Genomic DNA, 25,412 nt, shown 5'->3' with positions numbered 1-25,412 from the left:
ATACTGGGGCTTCAAAAGATTGAGAAGCAAATATACTGATTTGAATATATTGCAATATAAAAGATGTTTTTTAATCTCCAATGAACCATAGAACCGACTCAATAACCATAGAGGGATATCATGGTCTTGCTGAACCATTAAAGAACCTTTATGATTATCTTGTTCCTGGCACAAAGGAGAACTTGTATAAATCCCTTGTAGTAGCTGCGTGGGTGTGGGTGTTAGAGAGGGAGAGTGATCATGTGTGTGTGTGTGTGTGTGCACTGAGAAAGAGTATGAAATAGAGTGTGCATGGCTGTACACATGCCCGTTGAGTTATTGCGGGGGGATATTCAAAGCCCAGCCCATCGATGTTGTAGGTTTTACTACAGCTTTCGTGATGTCATGGCAAAGGGCGGAGGGAGGAGGTGGGGGACAATGGCTCATGAGGGAAAGGTAAGTCAATATTACGTTTTCTCGCTGACAAAGGCAAATGAAGCCATGTTTTTGCTTACAAACAAGTAGCGTTCATACCGCCCCGTTCTGGATCCTCGCTCGTCCGTAGCAGCACCAGCGAAGAGCCGAACCTCTTCCCCGCTGTCACTGAATCTGCCGGGATACTACTGAAGTAGAGTTTAGTTTTCTTTTAGAAAAATCTATAAATGGGATATTTTACCCCAAACTGTCTCACAGCTTACTGAATACACGACGAAGACGAAAGAAGCGTCTGTCGAAGCAGCTTTCGGGATTATTTTTTTCCACACTCAGGTAATCATGATCATGTCATTTGGCTTTATAGTATATGAAATATAAATAGTTTTGATTCTTTTTGTTAATTACCAAATCCTTTCAGGGGGATTTTTGATATATACAGCTGACCTCATGGTTTATAGTCATGGGTTGAGTTGTTAAATGATATTATAAATGTATTATTATATCATTTCCTAGCCAAGGATGAAGACTAAATATCTAGATCATCCCATTCCGAGATGCCCTACAGATCAAGGTTAATGGCTTTTACGTTGAAGGGTGTCGCTTTATTTTCATATTTTAGCCTCATCGCACTTGTATGATCGATGATTGATTTTTATCATCTTTGAACTAAGATGTTTGCTGGCTTCTGTTTCGGAGGAGATAGTGTGAGTGTGTCCATGCTTCCCTGCTAGAAGAAGCTCCAGCGGAGAGTGTGTGGAGTTGACATGGAAAAAGTGATGGAGAAACAGTCAGCTATGGCGCTCTTGAACAAACGCAGCGATGCCTATTTGTTTTCTCACTTTGGCACAGAAATCGTGCGTGCGTTTGAGCCTAGAGATCAATCGGGAATGCAGTGTCAATATTCCTCATCTGCCTTCTTATTCTCGCGTATAAATACTGATTACTGCGCGCGGCGTGCGTTAGACAAAACTGTTTATTCCTTAATCCACTTCATCGCGTTTGGAGCTTTCATTCGTTTATGTGCTTGTGCGTTTATAATTTATCCGGTTGATAGGTTCGGCGGGATCGCACTGTGAGTGCTCACTGTCATGTAGTTGTATAAAATCTCCATCTTTTGGCACACATACGGAGTTGCTTCCATATGGCTCTGTGTAATTAAGGTCGAACAATGGGTGTAGCGCAGGACTCCCGGCCGAGTGCACGAATGGCGTGGAAGAAGAAGAAGAAGGAGGGGTGGCCATTTGATTTCCTGCTGCAGAAAACAGAGTGGAGAGATGCTCTCTTTAAATGTCAACCGCCCCTGGTGAGATGCGCAGAAGAAAAGTCATGAGAGTTGAAGCAATAACGCCCATTCTCTGCATCCATCCCCGCCCCTGTTCATTTCTAATGAGTGATTAATGCGTCTCTGTCTCGTATTGCTCAGTATTCCGGGGCTAATGTGTTAGTCATTCACTGTTGTATTGTATGTATTAAGTATAATATCAAAGCACCTGCAACCAAAATGGTGGACATAGTGAACGTGAATTATCTGAGTCGGTTATGTGATAAGGTAATCACAGTGAACCGTGTGTATTATTATTGTTGTTGTTGTTTTATATGTTAAATATGGCTGTCCTAAAGCCAGAAGCCTCATGCTATGAGAAAAGTAACTGGAGTTAGTGAGCTTTCAGTGTGTCTAACTTCTCATAGTTTGAGGCTTCTGGCTCTATGACAGCCAGCGATTCCACTATCAGTGGTGTAGAGGAGAACAGGGTGAGGTGTAACACCATCAGTTTAGCCAATTAAACAAGAGCTACGGGGGGTGAAATAACCATATATGAGCACTGCCCTCAGGAGGTGATGATAGAAGCTGTAAGTCACTATATAAAGGAGTTACAGGATCAAAAAATAATTTTCATCTCTCGTTTATAATGTGATTTGTGTTAATGGATGTTAAATGATAAAACTTTAAGATATAATCTGAATCAACAGGTTCTCTTTATTAATTTGATATACATCTGCTCATAAAAATAACAGCAGGGCAAATTTTGAGGCTTGTCACATTTTCCATCATACTTCAACTGAACCTGCAAGATAATTTAATGATTTATTTAACAAGTACATTTGATTATCACCACACACACACACACACACACACACACACACACACACACACACACACACAAAGTCTTGGACAAAATTTTAAAATTTAAAAGTTTTCTGTTACCGGTTTAGGAGTAGGTGTGGGGGAAAGGTTAGGATTTGGAGTGGGGTTAAGATTAGGCAATAATTTGGCAGGGGGGTCGAAATTCGCCACAACACCTGTACAACCTGCCGTGGTATTTGAGATAAGTTGTAGATTCTCAACTAATTTGTATGAAAATATACCAAAGTTTGAGATGCATAGCGAAAAAAGAGTTAGCCTACAACACTTATATCTCCAAACATGACTGTATCAACTGACAAATATTGCTGCTAATGTTGTGTTGGTACCGCATTTTAGCAACATCCAATTGTCACGATATAGGCTATTCAGCGCTGTGTACAATAAAGGTCACCTGAGCGCAACATTGATTCATGGAGTCGTTTATTTTATCTCGCTCGCCTAGAAACTGGTTTTGTAATAACTTTCACAAGATCCTATCTATTTGTTTGCGGAAATTGCGCAGAATTGCGCAGTCGTCAGGAACCTCCAGAGTTTAATAAAATGGGATGCTGCTATCTGTGCGGTGGGGGGAATCCTTGCAAGTTTTCTCAATTATTTCTGTCAGCCACGTTAACATAACCAAACAATGTGCTCAGTCTTATACACAAATGATATATCATCTGGAGGATGCAGACGCTCTTTTCACCCGCATCATGAAATCTGGGTCTTCACAGATCGCCGTTTAATCTTATCCAAGGATTAATTCCTATCATATTCAAGTAGGGGTGTTTGCGATATACTGATCCTAATGCTCATTTTGGTTGTCCAAAGGCACTAAACGCTCGAAATAGGCGTTTGTTTATCGCTTAGTCCATAGGATAGGAAACTAGTGATATAAAAGTGGGAAGAAAATAAAGATGCAGCAGGTGCCGTGGATTTGCCGGAGAGGAGAGAGTAATAAACATGTGGAATGGAGCAGCTGGGCCAAATTGCGCTCTTCTCATTCAGAGCACAGCAAAAAGCCACGCCACCAGGGCCGAGGGTCAGGGTCGCCCCTATCATTAGTGAAGAAAGGTGCCATTTAGAGCAGCCTTTAAGCCTTGAAACACTGAATTGCGTGCAGCTGAATTGATCGGTGATTTAGAATGCATGTTTGAGCTGTTTGAGTCTCACGCGACAACCCCGCCGTTGTTTTGTTCGGTGTTTTGAACAAATCTTTTAAGAATCGTTCTTGTTCATTCATGTGTGCTGATTTACATTTAATTCACTTAAGTTTTTCTTTTTTGAAACGCATAACTGATTTCCTGCTTTTAAAGTTCGGTGTTTAGGTCTAAGAATCCTTGTTGTTCGCTCAAATGTCCTGCTTTACATTTAGTTTCACTTTTTGAAGCCTTTCCTGCGTTTAAAATTTGACTATGGCGCGAGCAAATATAATTCGAGTCCGGGATGTGAAGAACACACGCCCGTTTGAATGAAGGAGTCGAGTTCAAGTGTGACACAGAATGAACTTATCTTGTTCGCTCACTTAGGCTACTTTATTCTTCATGTAAGTCACACGTATGAAGTTTAAACATTTTTTCTCTTAGTAGACTTGAACGCAGACTGTATTATAATAGGATATTTTATTATAATAAGTCTCGTTTTGGTCGAGAATGACCGGGTGTTTTAAAAGAATCAGTTGAGTGAATGATTCAGTGACGCATTCATTGAACACTAAAAGACACGCAAAACGATTTAGGTCTCTTTAGTAGGTACTTATTTTGAATAAGTTACTTTGTGACCACTAAATAGTATGTTCTTTATAGTATGAATGTGTGTAGTATGCCATTTTAGATACAGCCCCACAAACAGAGGCACTGAACATATCTGAAAGAATCATTTTAGAATCAAGTTACTGGGATGAATCAAGTTTCGCCCAACTTCTGCTTCACTGCGGCGCACGTGTTTCCACACGCTGGAAGCACACCTAAGCATAAGCTTTAATAAAGAACATTGATATTTAACCTCTTAACTTGTCCGTATCCTTGAGATTGTGTCTGTCTATTTAAGAAGCCCAGACAAAGGCGAATTCTGCCATTGCTCCTTTAACGCAGAGTCACTCTTTTCTGAGTTGGCCTCTTTCTGCTGCTCGTGGTTGTCATGGTGTTTTCCGTTGTGTGTCATAAAGAAAAAACGAAAGCCCGTAGCTCTCAAAGGCACTTTGAGTCGTTTTGACATGAAGGAGAATCTAATTGTATTACCTGCTGCTGACTTTCAGACACAAGTCGATTTTTTTAATCTTCTGAAAAGAATGATACCATGAATGCACCACAAATGTTAAATATATTTTGGTGGTATTGTTGTTTTTTAATATCTAGGTTTGAGTGCGTCTCGCAGGCTAACGTTATTCTTTCACCTTTGCTATTGTTAAGAGCTTTCTGTTTGTTCTCTAATCACAAAGTTGAAGTTAAATCCTGCTTAACTGGAGCAGAGAGTGCAGATGTGTCACTGGTGGATTACTGTGAAGGCATCCATTCCTATTTAATCTAAACTATGGATTTATGTCTGTCTCAGACAACTCTGCATCACTATGATGGATTTCATCTGCATGACATGATTTTCTTGATTTGTTTACACTCATCTCTGTCTCCTTTGACTGTCTCGCAGTAGCACAACTATCACAGATCATTTATTAATCTCTTGTTCCTCTTGTAGTGTAATACTTTAAAGTGAACATTCACAGGAGCCAATCAGATAATAGTGTCTCTAACCCTTCTGTAAATGATGAACTGTTTCGCTTTATTAATGTCGCCTTTCCCTTTAGAATGAGTGGCACCTGAGCCATCAAGGTTATAGAGGGGGTGGATTATTGGGGCTGTGCCATTTCAGAAGACCTGAAAGTGTGGAGTCGGCTATACGGCCCGGGTTTATGGTGGGATTTTAAAGAGTCCTTTGCGCCTCGCGGTTCTGTTTATTTGGCTTGAAATTTGTAGAACGAGAAAAAGCGAGAGAGCGTTGGGGGGAAGGATGCACAGTAGTGCTGTTGTAGTCACTTTTTAGAAGAGGGCTGAAAGTTGATAAATAAGCGTTTTGTTCCGTGCCGGCGTGGGAGTGTGTGTGTAAGGGGCATTGGAAATGCTTTTACTGACAATGCCCTACAGCTTTCTAACTCTGATGACTGGCATCCTGCCTGTCTTTTTCTGGGTTGTTGCTGCTGCACAGAGTTTTAGGAGGCAAATCAGATCTGCCTGCTTTGTTTATTTTGTGCTTGCTAAGAGAGAAGGGCAGATGTTAGAGGGGGAAGTGAGAGAGAGAGAGAGAGAGACAGAGTCAGAAGCTTGGTATGTTTAAAGGCTTCTCTTTTACTGACAGCAAACTCTTTCTCTTTCGCTCTCCCGCTCTTTGGCGTTCTCTCTGAGAGCGAGGTGAGTTTTAGTGCCCTATAAGAAACAGATGGAAGCCTCCTTTAAAGGAAGAAAACACCAGATTGAGATAAAGGTAAAGAGAGGAAATTAAAAGAAAGGGCACAGGCGAGAGCAGAAGAGGCAAAAGGAGAATGGCAGATGTTTCTTACCTCTTACTACAATATACTGAAACTGAAAACAATAATTCTAATAGAGATGATGATTAAAAAACAAATTCCATAAAATTCCATAAGACTGCAAACTGCAAATGGAAGGAACGATAGCTTCAAAAAGTGTTTTGATATGAACAAATTGCCAAATCAACTAAAAATGTAAAGAACATATTTTTAAAGAAATTATATGAATTAAAGTGTGCCCATATATATACTTTTTGAATCATTATATATCTATCTATCTATCTATCTATCTATCTATATATATATATATATATAAAAAGAAAAAATTGTGCTTGATTTTTACAATTTGCCACATCAACTAAAAAAATGTAAAGAAAATATTTGTTAATAATTATATGAATTAAAATGTGCATATATATATATATATATATATATATATATATATATATATAGAATCAATATAAATATATATATATATATAAGATAAACAATGTGCCTGATTTTTACAATTTTAAGTAAAAAAAAATTATATAAATAAATAAATACATGTGCATATATATATATATATATATATATATATATATACTATTTTTACTCAACACAAAAACATGTTATTGGACTTTTATGCTTGACAGAGAGATTCAAGATCTGAACACAACTGATAACTGAACACTGATAAAACACAAAGTTCTCTGATGTCCTCTGATCATCTCAAAGGCAAAGCTTGACGGGTTAGAATATAGGTTTTTATGCGTTTCGAATGTTCAAATCCACAGAAGATTTTCTCAGAACTTTTAAGAGTTTGTTGCCTGCATCATTGTTGACGGCTAAACAAAAGTGAGTTATGAACCGGGGTCTCAGCTGTGAGATTTCATGAACAATGGCGGATCTGTGCTCGTTGATGAATATAATAATTATTTCTATATGCCCTGAATTTGATAGCACAAGCATGTTAGTGCTTGAGCTGAGGGGATTTTTTGCATCAGATTTTATTGGGACACTCTTTTATCATGCGTGTCTATCATGTGTGTGCTGGAGGGGGTGGGGTGCTGGTTTATGGAGAGATGGACTATTACCCTGATGAAAAAAAAAAGAAAGGAGGAGGGGAAAAAAATCTGATTTATGGTTGATTCATTATTTACTGACCAAATTCCCTCCCCCTGTCTTTGTGACCCCTCCCTTCTCTTACACTCCTGCCTGCTAAAAGCTCAATAAAAATGCACAAAAGTGATTGATTCTAATAGCAGACTGACAGAGCTTCCAGCTGGGGTGCTTTAGCATGCATATGTATGCGCGTATGTGCGAATGTGAGTTTTTTGAGTTCTCGCCTCTCTTTAATTAGAAGTGCATAGGTCACATGTGTAAAAGGCCCAGCCCCCATCATGACCTGTCAAACTGTCACTTCACACATATGACATTAAGCACCTTTCAGTTAACACATAAATGCACTGTATATGTGCTGTCAATGTATTATATTAGTTAATGCATTTACACTCAAAAGCAAGTATCTCTTTTTTTCTATACACTTCTTTTGTCAAATCAATTTAGATAATTAATGTGATTCAGATAACATAATATTTTGAGTTTCTCTTGATTAAACCAATCGCCTTAATTGAATTAACTCAAATTTTTAATTTCAATGAACTCAAAATTTTAAGGCAAACAAGTAACTTATTTTTTTTTAAGTTAAACCAACAATTCTCTTTACAATGTGGATCAGTGACAGGGCTACTCTGTTTATAGTATAATTTATAACATTTTTTGGGAGGCATGAAGTCTATATATATATATATACGTGTGAGTGTGTGTCTTGCTGTTGGGATGGAGGGAGTTGTGTTTCCTGTGCTGAGGCTGCTGGTTTCAGATGCAGGTGGACAGGTGATGAGATGATCTGGCCATTTCACTGCTGAATCAGTCTGTTACAGCGTTCGAACCGAACACTCCTTTGGCCTCGCTCCGCAAAACTCTTCCAACTGCCAGCGCAGATGCTGACATGACATGTCTTTTCCCTTCATTTTCATTTATTGCTTTCTCTTTTCTCAAACAGAAAATGAGTACCGGGGGAAACTCCTGAACCAGCGCTGGACGCGAGGAGACAAGATCAGCCGCTGCCGGCCCTCTCTCAGACTGCAGAGCCGACCAATCAAAGTGAGTTGCACGAGCCCGTCAGCCAATCGCCACGCGGAAACGTGGGCTTCCTGCCAAGTTGGCACAATTAAGGGCGAAAAAGGGCTATACATTTATGACATTCGTCAGTTCTGTCTGTCAGCACACTATGAAAGGAAGTCAGCGTTGTATTACCGCGATGTGCGCAGTTCATGCCAGCTTGACCTAGAATGGGTTTTGGCAGAGCAACCTAACCCCCCTCTGAATGAGCTGAGATTTTAAAGTGTCCCGCGCCCCGTAATTATGAAGAATTGGGCTGTTCGACTCAACCTAATTTCATTTTTAGAGCTTTCTTGCATTATTTAGGAAAACTGGAGAGGTTTGAAAGCGGGGATGTCCTTGAGCTGCTTTTGTTTGCTATCTTTCATCAACATAAAAGAAAGTCTCTCTCTCTCTCATCCTCTTTCCTCCCCCCTTTCCTTTTTCTGCTTAGGTGTGTGTTTTTGGCTTTAAGTGGATGCATCCCTTTTCCTCCTCTTTCACTCTTTCTTCTTCATGCTTTTTATTTGGAACAAACCACATTTTCAACCATCTATCTCTTTCACTTCTGCATTGGGAAATTCATTGGAAGAGATTTCTAATGGGGGAGAGAAAAAAAAAAAAAAACGAGAGTAAGAGAGTCTTCGCTCTCTCCCGTGGGCCCATAAATGTATTTTTTTTTTCACTCTGATGGAAAGAGTTCATCTGAAGCGATTGATTTATCGATCTAATTTGAAATGTTTAAAGGGTTGCAGTTGCAGGCAGCGCTTTTAAGAGCATCCAATTAGATAATACCAAACTCCGACTGATCAGCGTCATCCAACTGCGTGCAAAGGAATCAGAGCCGAGCTTATTCTCATGCTACCACAAGCTCTTAAAAGAAAACACACAAGAAAGAGACGCACAACGCGAGTGTGCGTTTATACACACATACAGAAACATAAACCTCTCCCGGTTGTCAATCAGGCCGTGAGAGTGCATGTTAACTCCGCTCCCTTGATAGATGGCTCAGATCTCCTTGGCGACCGCATCGGCCTTCTTTAATTGGCCGATGCTTTCCGCAGGTAATTTTGGAGATGTCAGTAGTCCTGTCACTCCAGCAATGGTTGACAAATCCGGGTCTGGTGGCGTCCTCTTCTTGTAAATGCGAAAATGAATAAAAGGCTCATTTATGCGCACCGGAGGAGGAGGGGTGACCTTCTTTGTGAAGTCATTGCCCCCAGCCAGCAATTTACATAGAGCTGTCAGAAGAGCACGGAGGAGCGACTCCGTCCGCTTGTATGGAGAAGAGAGGGACACAATTAATAATGTAGCACACGGCCCGAAGGGATGCGCGGACGTTCTCGCACTCTAAGTGGTAAAAAAAAAATGTTGGCTTTATCTTAGCGTTGGCATTTTTCTGCCAAATTTCCGCTCCTTTTCCAGTTCTCCCTCCTTCTCACGATCACTCACTCATTTCTCTGCCAACAGTCGTAATTAAAAACGCAGGGGAAGGACAGGTTTGAAAACATTAAAAGGCCTTTGAATGATATTACGAAAGAAAGATGACACTGTCTTGCTCATCACAAACACCTTCGCGCGAGCATGCAGATTTAATGAGCTGGAATTCAAAATAAAAAAGGAATTCAAACTCTGATGCGCTCACCTATTCGAAAGAGATGCGTAGCTATGGTTACACAAACATGAAAGCCGCTCGGGCTCCCTCACGGCCTGTTTGATTCATGTGTTGACACTAAGGAGACGGCAGTGAAAGACTAGAGGAAGCTACAGTGGGGAAAGAATAAAACGACATGCATCTGCCCCTGGCTTTTGTGCTTGGGGTCAGAAAGTCACAAAGCTTGTTTCGGAGATACAGAGAGGGCATAGAAGACCCGCAGATGGGCGAACCGCACAAAACACAACGCTCAGTGTTTGTGTCCGCCGTCTCCCAAGAGCTATTTGATCATCTATGTGAGAAAACTTTCCTCGCAGGCTGGCGAGTCGAGCTCAGAATGTGCGAAGCGAGTATCCGCGCGCATAAAGCCGGCTTGTTGCTCGAGCACATGCGTGCTTGTGATCAAAACACCCCTGAGAGAGGAAGAGAGGCTCTGTGCACCTGTCTGCCCGGATACACACACACACACAGCCAACTTTCATCGCCTCATACGCAAACTCCCTCAAATGCAACACAACACACTCATTATCCGCCCGTGCTGAAAAGTCGGCAATCAACAGGAAGTGGCACTGCCAGAGAGAGTGCGCAGGGATAAAAAAGAAAGAGAAAGGGAGCGTGTGAAAGAGAAACTCCTCTGTGAAAGTGCAGTGTGCCCTTGCCAGCTCCAGCGCTGTATTAAAGGCGGCAGCTGGGAGCGGGGTGAGCAGCGCTCGCGGAGGGTCAAAAGGAGAGAGTTTCGTGGATTTTCAAGGATTCCGTTCCATTTAAATCGCAGTAAAGTAATCAAAGCTAATGGCACCATTGTGCCGCCAGAAAAGATCCAATGGCTTTACAGTGAGCAGACTTCCCTGCGTGTATGTGTGTGTGTGTGTGTGTGTATGTGAGCGAGACTGAGAAGGATTGACACCTGCTCCTTTTGTGCCAGAAAGCGCAGCGAGTGTAGCGATCGGGGACTCTGTGCGGGAGGAATTACAGTGATTTGGAGTGCGTGTGTTTGTATTATTTCTTTTGCTGCGGTTAATATTGCAATTGTAATTACCACTCGAGCTTGCCATGGGGCCGTGAAATGGGCTCGTCTGGCAGATGCCATGCACTGCTGTTTCTCTCTGTGTCCGTCCAATCAGATTTATTGTTCAGGGCCAGTAATTTATAAGCTGATGAGGGGTACATAAAGGTTAGGAGGGAGAAAACACTGCAAAATCTACTGCCATTTAAAGGTTATTTTTATTTATTCTGTCTGTTTGTAATTTTTTCTTTCCATCTGTCTGTTGTTCTATCTATCTATCTATCTATCTATCTATCTATCTATCTATCTGTCTGTCTGTCTGTCTGTCGTTCATTTTACTATCTATCTATCTATCTATCTATCGTACGTTCATTTTTATCTATCTATCTATCTATCTATCTATCGTACGTTCATTTTTCTCTATCTATCTGTCTGTCTGTCATTCATTTTACTATCTATCTATCTATCTATCTATCTATCATTAATTTTTATCTATCTATCTATCTATCGTTCATTTTTATCTATCTATCTATCTATCTATCTATCTATCTATCTATCTATCTATCTATCGTTCATTTTTATCTATCTATCTATCTATCTATCTATCTATCATTCATTTTTATCTATCTATCTATCTATCTATCTATCTATCTATCTGGCTGTCTGTCTGTCGTTCATTTTTCTATCTATCTCTCTATCTATCTCTCTATCTATATCTATATCTATCTCTCTATCTATATCTATCTATCTATCTATCTATCTATCTATCTATCTATCTATCTTATGTTCATTTTTATCTATCTATCTATCTATCTATCTATCTATCTGTCTGTCTGTCTGTCTGTCTGTCTGTCTGTCTGTCGGTCATTCATTTTACTATCTATCTATCTATCTATCTATCTATCTATCGTACATTCATTTTTCTCTATCTATCTATCTATCTATCTATCTATCTGTCTATCTATCTATCTGTCTGTCTGTCTGTCTGTCGTTCATTTTTCTATCTATCTATCTATCTATCTATCTATCTATCTATCTATCGTATGTTCATTTTTATCTATCTATCTATCTATCTATCTATCTATCTATCTATCTATCTATCTATCTGTCTCTCTGTCGGCCGTTCATTTTACTATCTATCTATCTATCTATCTATCTATCTATCTATCTATCTGTCTGTCTCTCTGTCGGTCGTTCATTTTACTATCTATCTATCTATCTATCTGTCTATCTATCTGTCATTCATTTTTCTTTGTCTGTCTATCCATCTGTCTGTCTGTCTTTCTGTCCTTCTGTCTTTCTGTCTGTCGTTCATTTTACTATCTATCTATCTATCTATCTATCTATCTATCTATCTATCTATCTATCTATCTATCTATCTATCTATCTATCTATCTTTTTCTCTCTACATCTGTCTGTTCTGTCTGTCTGTCTGTCCATCTGCCATTCTTTGTCTGTTTATCCATCTCTCTGTTGATCTATCTTTCTGTCTTAGTGTTTGCAGTATAAAAGTGAAATAGTGCTCCCAGTGAGTATTTACACTATGAAAGTGTTTTTTATACATTATTCATGACTTCATTAACCTGAATGTATGGTGTGTATGTGTGACCCTGAGAGTGTGTGTGTGCGTGTGTTAGCTTGTCTCTCTCTGTTTCTCCTCCATCTATAGCTGTAGTCTTGACTCTCTACATTTCTCTCTGACAGATGAGTTTGGATACTGATGACAAGCGCACTCGCACACGGTCCAAAGCAGGAAGAGGTCAGTGAACCCTCTCTCTCTCGCTCTCACTCTGTCTTTCTCTTTTTCTCTCACCTCTAAAACTCATTTCTTTCACTGGTCAGCTGAGCATGTCTTATATGTTCGCTCTAGGCATATCTAATATTTTAGCTTCTCTCAAATAATCCTGCACTTGGAGTCTCTAGAGGTCCTTTTGCAAGAAAATCCTATTCACTATGTAGCATTCAGTAAGTTTAAATGGAGCTTTGTGAGAGAGAAGAGCGCTCAACCAAACGCAATGTCGAAAGTTAAAGAAATGCTTTGAAATATTACAATTTTATATGCATGACCAGATTATCCAACTGTTTGTTTTTAGAGGAAAGATCTGGGTTCAATAAAAGTCCAGCTCTATAGACAGCATATGTGAATACTGTCAAATACCATGCACCATCAGTAATTCTGACTCATCTCTCAGCTTGTAAAAAAGGTTTTAATAATACACATGCAATGGAAGTAAAGGAAGGTTAAAGATAAGTAATTCAGTCATACAAAAATGTGTTATTTGAGCTGCAAATCATCCTTTAGCAGAAGGAATGTCAGATGAACTGAACTATTATTATTTCTGTGGGTGGAGTTTCAATACAAAATACAAAAGTTCTATACTATACTTTGCAAAATAGTGATGTCACATTCATTTCTAGTATCCTGGTGCAAATAATGTGAATACCACTTTATATGGTTGTGACTAGAGTTTATTATTTGAAATGTATTTAACAAAAGATTTTTGCTTTTTTTTTAGACTTAGGGACGAACATTCCTTGCATTCATTTCTTTTTTGCATGACTTTTCTTTGACAGTTTTTATTGTTTTAAAATAAATTGATTAGAGAGAGGCTGTTTTTTTAACCATCAGCAGTTTTGCTCTGATTTCACCACTAAACTGAACTGGAACAATTAATCATATTTTCGTGCTGATTCGTGCATATTGTAAAATTTTCCATCATCAAGGCTCAATGTTCTGGCTGACTCAGGTGTTTGTGTATATGTATGTATATGTACTGCTGTGTGTGTTTCTTCTTGGTAATGCAGTCATGAATGTTACTGCATATGGCCTCCTGGGGTCTGTATGTATTTGTGATTTATTGATTGTGGTTCTATGCAATTATTTGCAGCTTTAGATTTTTCTGCTTATTTTTCTGTTCCTGATTGTCTCTCCCTCTGCAGTTCCCTCGGAGATTGTTGGACAGGAGCTGAGGTAAGACAGATTAGTTCTGTAAAGTTAAATATGCCATTTTTTCTTCGGCAGCAATTTTTTCTTTATGTTTTAAATCCATGTTTGATCATGTTTTGACATTATTTGGCTCACAATGCACGTCGCTTTACAACCAAAAACCATTTTAATGTAACAAACTCATTTCAACAATAATTATCATTAACAAAATGACTCACATCAATAGAAATCTAATAAATGCGTCCACAGGTTTTTTACTGTACGCATGGTCCTTTTTGTTTGCATTTGTTTCAAATGGCAGTGTCTGCTAGTTCGTACCTATAAACCCAGCAATACCAAATCTGTGTGTGAGGGATATGAAAGCCTCATATTCTTAGCTCGTGAAGTTATTCTCCACATTTTCCTTTTACTGTCAAGTGCTCTATGAAGTTTGCAAGAGTGGAATTTATAACACACTCACTAGCCGTCAGGGTCACTGAACCTGCTCATGGCCGTTTTCTGTCACGGATCTTAAATAGAGCGCTGCTCAAAAGACGACCAAATATGCTTTCATCATGCAGCAGAACAGAATTATAAATGCTTCAAGACAAGATATGTCATGTATCTAGCGGGGTTTTTTAGCTGTAATATTGTATTATTTCTTATGTTTAAAAATATGTAGACCAGCTAGTGATAACGCATTATCATTTGGTATAATTTACTGACTTAAATATATCTCATACAGTGTATTATAGGAGCAATATCACACGAGTAGGGGTGCGATATGGCTCTACAGGGCCGTCCCATCCATGAGGCGGGGCCCAGTGCGAGGTAGCGGAAGTGGGACCCCTCTTCATTCCGACAGCATTTTGAGGGGGTAAATTATCTGCTGAGGAAAGCGATATCTTTGTCTTAGTATCCTTTTAACAGTTAAGGGGATTTCCCATGACAGCACTAGTCAATGTATTTGTCGCTTGTGTCTTATAACTTGTTGTTAAAAGTAAAAATAATGTCCTTGTTTACAACATTGTTTCAATCTCTTTCAACATAAAAGTCTTTGCCACTGACACACTCATAAAGACAGTCTTTGCTGCCATCTATTGGCGTAATAATGTAACTTTCACTGAAGTCGAAATCACAATCACTAACAGACTAACTTTCTCAATACGTAAAATGGCATATTATTTATTGGACAATAATATTTAAATGAACAATAAAGCCAATATAAAAGTATAAAAAGTTTGTACAATAGGAAATAAACACAAGCAAACAGTTTAGTCAAAAGAACAAAAGCAGCGCTCTAGTTATAGATTTAAAAATATAAAGTTATGAAACGCAACTTTGCCTAAATCGATCTGGTATGGAACAAGTAATAATTGTTGTATAAATTTATATAATGATGTTAAAAAGTCACATTTATCATCCGACATTTATCAGTACCAATTTGACCGCAGCTATATTGTGCGTCCCTACTTTACTTCTTTTTTTTTTTTTTTTTAGCATTTTCCACCATAAAAACTGTCAAAAAAATTTATAAAATAATAAACAGAATTACTACACACTTACTGGTAGCTGAAAGCTAATCAAATTAGCCAAATGTGTAAGTTTTGGAATGACGTTCTGATGCCTATGCACTGCCACAGCAACCATCTGTCATGATTCATATATCACCAAACTACAAACACACACACACACACACAGATCATGTCTGAACACCTGTGAGCGTGAAGATATAATTCGAGTTCAAATCTCACCACTGTTTGCTGGTAATAAATGAAAATGCCAATGAAACAAATTGACAAAATACTAGGGATTTCTGTGAAAGACGGGAGGGATTTCATGAAACGAAAGAAGGGTAGCCGCAGGAAACGGAAATCAATCACAGCTCCATCGTATTGACGAAGCAATTATTTTGCTAAATTTGAAAATCTATGTTTGTTTGTTTTATACTGGCCTTGGAAATACAGCTCCTGATGAACTATTTAACACACAACCACAACGAAATAACAAAAGCTATACAGCATCTCTAATTTGACCCCCTCTATCTGTTCAGCTGCCCTACTCCAGGATGCAATGGCTCAGGCCATATCAGTGGCAAATATGCCCGACACAGAAGGTACGACAGATGACATGCCCGTGTGGTGCTCCGTAGCCCCTGATTCACCTCCCTCTGCAGCCACATAGCCTATCCTGATCCAATCGCTGTTCAGCCCGTAGACTAGATCATCTTAATCTTCATCTTTTCCTCTAATAATGACAATCTCCCTCTCTCTCCCTTACTCTCGCTTTCCCTAATAGAGGTCTTTAGGCAGGGTATTGATTATTGGAAAGATATTACAGTTATGTTTATTTACACATGTATACATTCAGGAAGCCATTTGAGATGCTTCATGTTTATAGATCTATCTCCGCTGCCCGTCCGATAGCAAGGCTTTCTAGGTGAAGACTTTATTGAATTCCACCCTCCACCACTCCCTCCCTTCTCTCACTCTCTCTTTCTCTCTCTGTTTCTTATTTTATTGTGGTATAATTAAATGTACCAGTCAACTGGCTTTGATTCATAAAGGCTTTTAGCCAGCACACTGCCCCCTACAGGTCAATTTCCAACATCGTTCCATTCCTCATCTGAGTTTTCTGACTGTTTAGCACGTCATGCTTGGCTTGCATGTGTGTAGTTTGCATGCTTTCATAGTTTTTCCACTTGCACTGTAAAAGACCTTCATCTTGTATTTCTCGTTAAATTAACTCACTAATTCCTCTTCTCCCATAGTGCTTTGAGTTGCCCACTGGCCAGAAAAAGGCGCCTACAGGAAGCAGAGTCAGAGCAACCCGCCTCCAAGAGGAAGTCCCACCCGCTGAAGCTGGCAATGGATGAAGGCTTCAATGCAGAGAGTGAGGGGAGCGGAGAAGAGACGGAGTTGAGAGAGGAAGAGGAGGAAGATGAAGAACGGGCACAGCAGGCTGGCGATCAAGAGTGTGAAGAAGAGGAGCAAGCAAAACAGAACACAGAGAGCATTAATACAGAAGAAGAGGGTGGTGATGAAGGTGAGAGATGAAAACTGAATCAGAATATGGTTGTCAGTCTTGTTTGGGACGATAAATACAGTATTCATACACAGAGAATAAAAAACTGACTCCAATGTCACAACCAGCATTCTGATTCTGTTGATTTGTGCTTTTTAAACAGAATTGCACTTAACAACTAGTTGACTGTCACATCATTGACATTTGTATGACAAGCGCCTCACACTTTCTGGTTTATTCTTTGCTGTCAATGTTGGAGCTCCAAACTCTCTCAGGTGACAATAAATGCTGGAAAATAAGCTGTTGTGCGGTAAGAAAGCGAGACAGTGTTCCTGTTAAATTTTGAAGAAAAGGAAAAAAACAGAACCCAGAGAGATTTTACTTATTACCCGAGAGAATAAAAAGCTGCAGGAGATGTCAAAAACAGTTTAGAATAAAAACCAAATTCTTCAAAAAAAAAAAACATTTTTCAAAGTATCTTCTTTTATTTTTCACAGAAGAAATAAAGTCAAACAGGTTTAAGGTGCGAGTAAATGATGGCAGAATTTTCATTTTTGGGTGAATTATCAATCCCTTCTGCTGTTATAGTATGTACATCTGAGAGTCACACCTTCGACTATATAAAACACATTCTTTGAAAATGACACATTTTAACATTTGCATCCACAGAGGAGTGTATCATCATTGAGGCGTCCAGCACAGACAAGCCCAAGCTCTCATCCTCTGAGGATCTCTCCAACTATCAGCACATAGTGGCCAACTCAATGACCCACCTCAACAACCACAACAATGCTCCCACGTCACCACAACTACAACAGACCGTCACAGTGGAAACACAAGATAAAAGCCCTTTTAGAGAACCGGAAGAAGAAGAGAAAGAAGAATATGAAACAGAGGAAACAAGGAACGAAGTAGGAGTTCTGGTGAATGGAGCGATGGGAAATACAGGGGAGATGGAAGATAAAGAAGAGGACATGCGCACTGAGACCCAGAAGGAGTCAGACCACCAGTATTTTACTGAGGAGATGCAGACACAACAGGCTGAAGAAGAAGAAGACGATTATGATGATGATGATGATGATGATAATGATGAGGGGCTGAGGTCTGAGATGCAAAAAGGAGAGACGTACAGGGAGGAGTACAATGAAGTTAAGTCTGAAGATGAAGGGGAGAGAGAAGCCCCTTCGGTTATAACTGCCACTCAGGGATCCCACGTAAGGGAAGACTATGTTTCCCACAAACTCACTTTGCCAGAAAGTTACAGCTCCAGTAAGGCCACCACAGCATCTCCTGTGGTTATCGAAGTGCAGTCTGAGGAGTCGGAGAGGGATGCCGACGTGGACGGAAATGATGATGATGATGACGATGATGGGGACGACGACAGCTTGTCTCAACGATCAACAGTGGCGGACGAGTCCGAGATGTTCGACATAATGCGGGGGAACCTAGGGTTGCTGGAGCAGGCCATTGCTTTGAAAGCCCAACAGGTCAAAGCTCATCGTGAGCTCAGCCGCATTCCCGAACACCACCGTTTTTTTCCTCTCGATGACCGGCCCGGCAAACACATGGAACATATCCGCAAGAGCTGCTTTGGAAAAGGTCAGATCTTTATCATTTTACCTACCAACCCCAATTGTTTGTAAATTCATTTGATGTGACTCTTTTTGTAATAATGTATGTACAAAGTCTTTATATAGTCTTCACATATTTTTTGTGTAAAACAATTCGTACATGAACTGTTGGATCAGTGCGACTATTTACGCTCGCATGGTTGGGCAACAGTTCTAACACTTGATTGGGGGAGTGTGTAGATTTTCATTTCTTAAACAACCATGTAGGAAGACACAACATGACCATATTCCAGGATGACAATGTCAATATTCATCAGGCTCAAATAGTGAAAGAATGGTTGGGAGGGAGCAAGATCTTGACCAAAAATTGATGCACCTTGATGGAAAAAATTCACGACATTTATCCAAGAGTCAAGCACTCTGTAAAGTCTACTCCAGCACATCCCAAAAACTTTAAATGAATTTAAGGTCTGCACTCAGAGGTGCCAATTCATGTGTGAAAATGATTCTTCATGCTCCCTCCCAACAATTCTTTCACAGTTTGAGCCTGATGAATCTTGACATTGTCATTCTGGAACATGGCCATTTGCCTATTTAAAATCAAACAGCAACTTTTTGGCAAGGCAGTATATAAGAATATGGTAACACTTTACAATACTGGTGCACTAATATGCATTAATTCATGCTTATCTAATGCACAGATAATCATGTGTGATTCATGAAGAACTAAACCATTAATTAATGATTACAGCATCAGCAACTAATGAAGATTCTATATGATTAATAGATTAAGTAATACATGAATTGTTATTAATTAAATGTGTCATAATGTATTAATTCCTTAATAACATATTTCAAGAATACTCATGCAAACTCTTTACGTTGTATCTTCGTAGTTTTTTAATGGAAAAATCATGTAAATTGTTGCATCAATGTGACTATTTACGTATGGTTAAATGAAGTTTTTACAGTCTTAACATAAAACAATTTTTACTTAAGTTATGTAAATATGCTTTGACATAAACAAAGTAAAGACTTTGCAGAACTATACATACAACAACAAATATATATACAAATACAACTATACATACTTACATTTTTGCAGTGATGCGACCATTTACGTAAGAATGATTTTATGTAAAAACTATGTTAAGATGTCGCACAACCACTGGTGCTTTGAAGTTGAATTGAAGTCTATGAACAATTTGCACTGAAATTCATTTTTACACAAATAGATTTATGTAAAAACTGCTAAGTCATAACTATGAAAAAAATATTCTTGTGTAAATTTAAAATAATTGTATGCTGCTTATATAAGAATGCTTATGCAAATACTTTGTATGGATTTCATTGTGTTGAATTAAGTCCAGTTGATTTAAGAATTGTTGTGCAAAGTCCTTACATAGTCTTTCTGTAAAACCACGATCTTCTAATCAGTTGTTGCCTCATGTGAACATCTTATATAGGCAGAAATTCTTTCTGCTTGTGTTTGAGGAATGAATATATATACACACTCTAAAGCCCGGGATACACTGCACGATTTTTGGCTGTCCCAGACGAAAGATTGGCATTGTGAAACAATCGTGGCGATTTCTGTGATCGTGGCTCTTAATCGGTGGTCCTATGTCGAACAGTGAGAGAGGTTCAAAGACGGCTGTTTTCCCGGTCTTGCGACCAAAGATAGCCTGCGATCATTTTCTGACAGTGTCAGAAATTCAGCATGATCAACGCACAGTGTGTTTGCTGCTACGACCTACGTCTACTGACCAGCCAATAAAAATGCGACATGAAATCAACGCGACATTGCACTAAAACTTAAAACTGCTTACCTCAAGCTCTTTTCCCTTCTTCCTTCGCCGCTTCCTTTTTTTCAGCACACATAGAAACTACAACTGCCAAAGTGTGATTCAACATGGTGTTTTGTTTACAACTAGTGCATGCTGATGACGTTTTATTCTTCTATAGAAACTTGCATCGTAGCCTACAAGTCAATAGGTGTCATTATCGTACAGTCTACATGCATGGCGTACCCAAGTTTAATAGATCCATGTCGCACAGTGTGATAAAGTAATGATCTTATAGGATTGCTAAAATCGTGCAGTGTATCCCGGGCTTAATGCAAGAAGCCATTTCAGAAGTGCACTCAGAGTGCTATTTAAACTTCGCACATATGCATTTTTCAACACCCTACACAAGTGCTCAAATATCAACAAATTCTCATAAATAAACACCCACACATGATTAATCAGAAAGAAGATTAAAATGGCAAGCTCTCGCTCAGGCAAAGAACTGAAAGATTAATAATGGGGGAAGCAATCTGGAGAGTATAAATGGGTCAAATGAATTGGTTTCCATAGATAAACTCCAGCCTTAGTCTATAATTACTGAAGCACTTAGAAAGAGAGAGAGAGTGCGAGAGAGTTGAAGGGGGGAGAGGGTGTGTGTAATTAGATTGGTTTGGCACGTGTTTATTTGTTTATTGGTTTTGTTTGTGGTGTTGTTCTGCTCTCGGTTGGCACCGTGCCCGGTCCGTGTGGCGCTGGATTCAGCCGAGCGCTCGGTAGGGCTCCACACCCCCTCTATAACTGGCCTCCTCACGCTCCGACCAGTTTTAATTAGGAGGTGCATGTCTCGTTAACATTTCAACATTTAATTAAGGAGCCACTGGAGCGCACATGCAAGCTTTTTCTCTCTCGACGTCTCTCATTTTCTCACCCTTTCCTTTTTCTCTCTCTCTCTCTCCCCGTCTGTTTTTCATGTTTTTCAGTTTTGCCTTTGTCCTTGCACCTTTGTTCATTTAGCTTGGACCCCACACACTCTTTCTCACTCTCTCCTCCTGTATAGTATGGAGATGTGCTTTGCCAATGGTAAAGTCTGTTTAATGAGCTCCATTTTTTCAGTAGATAGTCCAATAAACCCCAGCGCACCTTCACTGAAGATAATAATCCTGTATGGAAACATCCACCTGCCTGCACGCATAATGACCGTAATTATCACCGTAAATGTGCCCTCTCATGGGTCCAAAGGCAACTTTACAACTTCCAGAGAGCATGAAACTGGAGAGTGTGTTTGTGCGTAATGTGTGCGGTAATATGCACGTCTTTTGTACTTTTCTGTCCTGACAGAAGTGATAATGTCCTTAGATAAGGTTTGACTGACAGGTGTTTTGCTGCCCACAGAGAGCTCTAGATCAGAGAAGCGAGAGATCAAATGCCCAACCCCTGGGTGTGATGGAACGGGTCACGTGACCGGACTCTATCCCCACCACCGCAGTCTGTCAGGCTGCCCACACAAAGATCGGATCCCTCCAGAGAGTGAGTCAACATCAAACTACAGACACATCTTTTGATTGTGTGATCAACTGTAGGAGAAAAAACAAAGCATCACTTTAAACTGCTTTAGACATAGTATTGTTTAAGCTCTTACCTAAACCTGTCACTTATTTCTTAGTTCAAAATCGATGCTGGTAGAACTTGTTTTTTGGGGGGGGTCAAGAAGTCCTTTCATTGGCTGACACATTTTTTTCTGGTTGTTCTCAGTTTTGGCCATGCATGAGAATGTCTTGAAGTGCCCAACACCAGGATGCACTGGTCAGGGTCATGTCAACAGCAACCGCAACACACACCGCAGGTATAGAGTCTCCTATTTTGGAATCATAGATCCCAAAATGTACTTATACTATCTTTATTTGGTCCATATAATGACATTTCTACACTCTTAAAAATAAAGGTTCCAATGGAACGTATAGAATGACCATTCTGGGTTCCCCAGAGAACCTTTCAACCAACAGTTCTAAAAAGAACCATTTTTTCTTAGTGTAAAGAGTATTTCAATAATCTGAAGAACCTTTTCCCACTATAAAGAATCTTTTGTACAATAAAAATGTTCCATGGATGTTAAAGGTTCATAATGGAACCATCAATGCCAATAAGGAACCTTTATTTTTTTAAGAGTGTAGTGTATTTTCCTCACTCATTCTTTCACATCTCCTCTTCTATCAGTTTGTCCGGATGTCCCATCGCTGCTGCCGAAAAGCTCTCGAAGAGTCATGACAAGCAACACCTGCCCCAGCCCATGGGCGAGCACATCAAGGGCAGCCCGAACTCTGACCGCGTACTCAGGTGAGTCCTAAACCCCAATGAAACAAACCCAGGAACTGAAACATCAGCGTTTATTCCTATTTTTCCCAGCAACAGCAGCCATGTTCGGTCTCCGCCTGTCCTTCAGCTTCTATGTCAGCAGTAAGTGTCCGTCAAACATAGCTGCTGTGGTTGGTTAGCACAGCTGTCAGTCACTGCAGGACTGAACTCACTTACCGCAGCACGATTGGTCAGGCGTTTCGGAAAATCGGTTCTCCCTTTCCTTTGCCCTTCTAATAGAGCACAGCCTGCCATTTCATGCTGGGATCGGGCCTCAAACCTGCTAGTCTAATTACGCAACTGATAAGCTAATTATGGGACTTACAGGGCATGGAGTATTGGAAAAATAATTACTTTCCTTCAGGAAGCATGTCTGTGGTCAGACAAAGCAATGCGGATTATGAAAATAATAAGCAGTCCTTTCTTATTAGTGTTATTCTGATTTAAATGAGCGTCAGTTCACTGAGAAAGCCCATTAAGGGAAGATGTCGACAATGAGAAGTCACCAGAGAGACCTCTGACGGCTTTGCATGCCACCCCTGCTAATGGGATGCACTGACTAATGAAGAGACAGGAAGCAGAGGCTAATATACTTTACATGCCATTGTCACGCAGATCATAACACACGCTGGTGTTTGCGTGCGTGTTTTTCTTCAAACCGTGTCTGGTTCACGCCTGAAATCCGTTAATGATGTTAAATACTGAACACAGTGTCATAGTCCGCAATGACATGCACACCCACATGCTAGCATTCTTTTGCTCGTTTCCAAAACCTAGCAAGCCGCCTACTGCCTACTTTTAAAACTACATCCTAACCAGCATGGAAGCAGCATTCAGCACTGCATATTGCACTTCAGTAAAGTTTGACTAAAAAGTCCCTTTCAAGGAAAGTCAGTTTGCTCAGAGGCCATATTTGCAATGCCTCAAAGCAGCTATTTTGGGTATGCGAGAACAATTCCTACCTACTTGAATAAGGGAAATACCAAAATCTTGCCAAACTCACATTTCAATACCATATTTCAAATCAGCAACAAAATCTGACATGGATATAAATGTCGTTTTTTACGTTAAAAAAAAGCTAGTATTTCAGGTTGGTCCAACCAATACGCAAGCACGCGTCTCAGGACAATGACTGTTTCTATGAGATCAGCAGTGATGCAATAACTTTACCAATTGGCTATTGACTGTTCACAAAGACCCACCCCGTTTAGTTACTGTTGCTACATCCGACAAGCCATGCAGCTCTCACGCCACACATCATGTTCTCACACTGTGAAAAATACACATGAAACACACAGGAAATTGACAACACGTCGACAGACAAGACAGAGCAGGTTACTTTTGATATGAAACAATGTCTCAAATTTCAAATGTTGTCATTTTTAAAGAAATTTAAACAATAAATACCGTTTTGTGGCTCTTTAATGTGTTGTGACAGTCAGATCGCTGTAGCGCCTCAGCTCAAGAACCGATCATCTCTTTCTACTAATTAATTTATAGCATCAAATAAACATCATAAGGAATGTTGTTTCAACCACGGAAAGACGTCAGTACACACCATAATTTAAGTTAAGTCCACAAACGTTAATCTACTAACTCCCCTGACTGCTTTGTCTGACAAAATGGCAGATTCGGCGTTATGACTGGATAGATCGCCTGTCAATCAAACTCCTGGCGAAGGGTCAATTGGCGATTGGCTCTTTTATTTAGAAGACTTTTTTCACCATATTGCACGTTGTACTTTCTCTCATACATAATAAAAAGAGTGAACCATCTTTGTCTATATATACAGTCTTTAGTTTGACATTAGCATGTCGCTTAGCTAATAGCTTGAATATTCTAATAAACAAACTACATTGCATGCACAAATGTTGAATATAAGTTATAATGTGAAGAACACATGTGATGCTGCCTTCAATTTGACTAAAATGTGATACATTAGGAAGCTGCATGGCTAAGTTGCCTACCTTTTTGAAAAGTCTTTGCATCGGGAGCATCTATGATGCCTTAAAATCCAGCCTGAGTAGGCAACTCACTAGGTTCTGGAACATGTCTTTTCAGAGTATTTCTTCAGAACAGAGAAAAAGCTGCAAGGGCTCACGGTTCTTCAGGAAAAGAAGTCGGTTTTAGGGCTTCAATTCCATGCTATACGATATGCTAATGTGCTCAGTGCTGATAAGACACTATTTAATCCTCTTCTCCTTCAGTCACCCTGCTTTCAAACATCTCTCTCTCTCTCTCTCTCTCATTTACTCTTTTACTGGCTATTTATCTGTGGAACTTTTCCTTCCTTTTTCTTTTTTCGCTGTATCTCTGGCTCATTGTCAGCCTTTCAATTCTGCTTCTCTTCTGCTGTCTAATTCCAGCCCACTCTTTCACTCTTGATCTTTTATGCTCACTTACACTTATCCTTTTATGCTTCTTTTTTTCTTCACTGCAGGGATATTGATTCTTTTGTAGCAGAAGAAAATGACGGAACCTTCTCTCTCTCTCTCTCTCTCTCTCTCTCTCTCTCTCTCTCACACACACTACCCATTTTTTTCAGGCCCATGTGTTTTGTGAAGCAGTTGGAGATTCCTCCGCACGGCAGCTACAGGCCCAGCCTCGTCCCCGCCACGCCACGCGCTAATCTGGCCAAGGAGCTGGAGAAGTACTCCAAGGTGTCCTTCGATTATGCAAGCTTCGACGTGCAGGTGTTTGGCAAGCGCATGCTCGCCCCAAAGATGCACACCAGCGAAACTTCACCCAAAGCCTTCAAATGTGAGCAGGATTAGTCACGCTTTATGAACGCTACATATAATACACTTCTTGCAGTGCAGAGATGTGTGTAAATTGTGTGCTTTGTGAATAGTATGGCTACGCTTCAAGATTCTTTATTGTCGAATAGC

General features: G+C 39.9%; 1 protein-coding gene across 6 annotated transcripts in view; it reads left to right on the top strand.

Moving 5' to 3' along the window:
• The first annotated feature begins 448 nt into the window (after positions 1-448).
• myt1b (myelin transcription factor 1b) overlaps positions 449-25,412 on the top strand; it is a 40,362-nt gene continuing 15,398 nt past the window's right edge. For all 6 annotated transcript variants that reach the window (XM_051880097.1, XM_051880098.1, XM_051880095.1 and 3 more), the window contains exons 1-11: positions 449-747; positions 8,107-8,207; positions 12,569-12,623; positions 13,805-13,835; positions 15,844-15,906; positions 16,561-16,835; positions 17,484-18,413; positions 21,565-21,699; positions 21,925-22,015; positions 22,387-22,506; positions 25,070-25,284. In XM_051880097.1, the coding sequence (XP_051736057.1) occupies positions 12,569-12,623; positions 13,805-13,835; positions 15,844-15,906; positions 16,561-16,835; positions 17,484-18,413; positions 21,565-21,699; positions 21,925-22,015; positions 22,387-22,506; positions 25,070-25,284 (1,915 nt within the window). In that variant the 5' untranslated portion in view covers positions 449-747; positions 8,107-8,207. The remainder of the gene's footprint in view (positions 748-8,106; positions 8,208-12,568; positions 12,624-13,804; positions 13,836-15,843; positions 15,907-16,560; positions 16,836-17,483; positions 18,414-21,564; positions 21,700-21,924; positions 22,016-22,386; positions 22,507-25,069; positions 25,285-25,412) is intronic.

This window comes from Ctenopharyngodon idella, chromosome 22 (assembly GCF_019924925.1).
Source record: "Ctenopharyngodon idella isolate HZGC_01 chromosome 22, HZGC01, whole genome shotgun sequence".
In the NCBI taxonomy this organism is placed as follows: Eukaryota; Metazoa; Chordata; class Actinopteri; order Cypriniformes; family Xenocyprididae; genus Ctenopharyngodon; species Ctenopharyngodon idella.
This window is presented reverse-complemented; position numbering and strand designations above follow the sequence as displayed.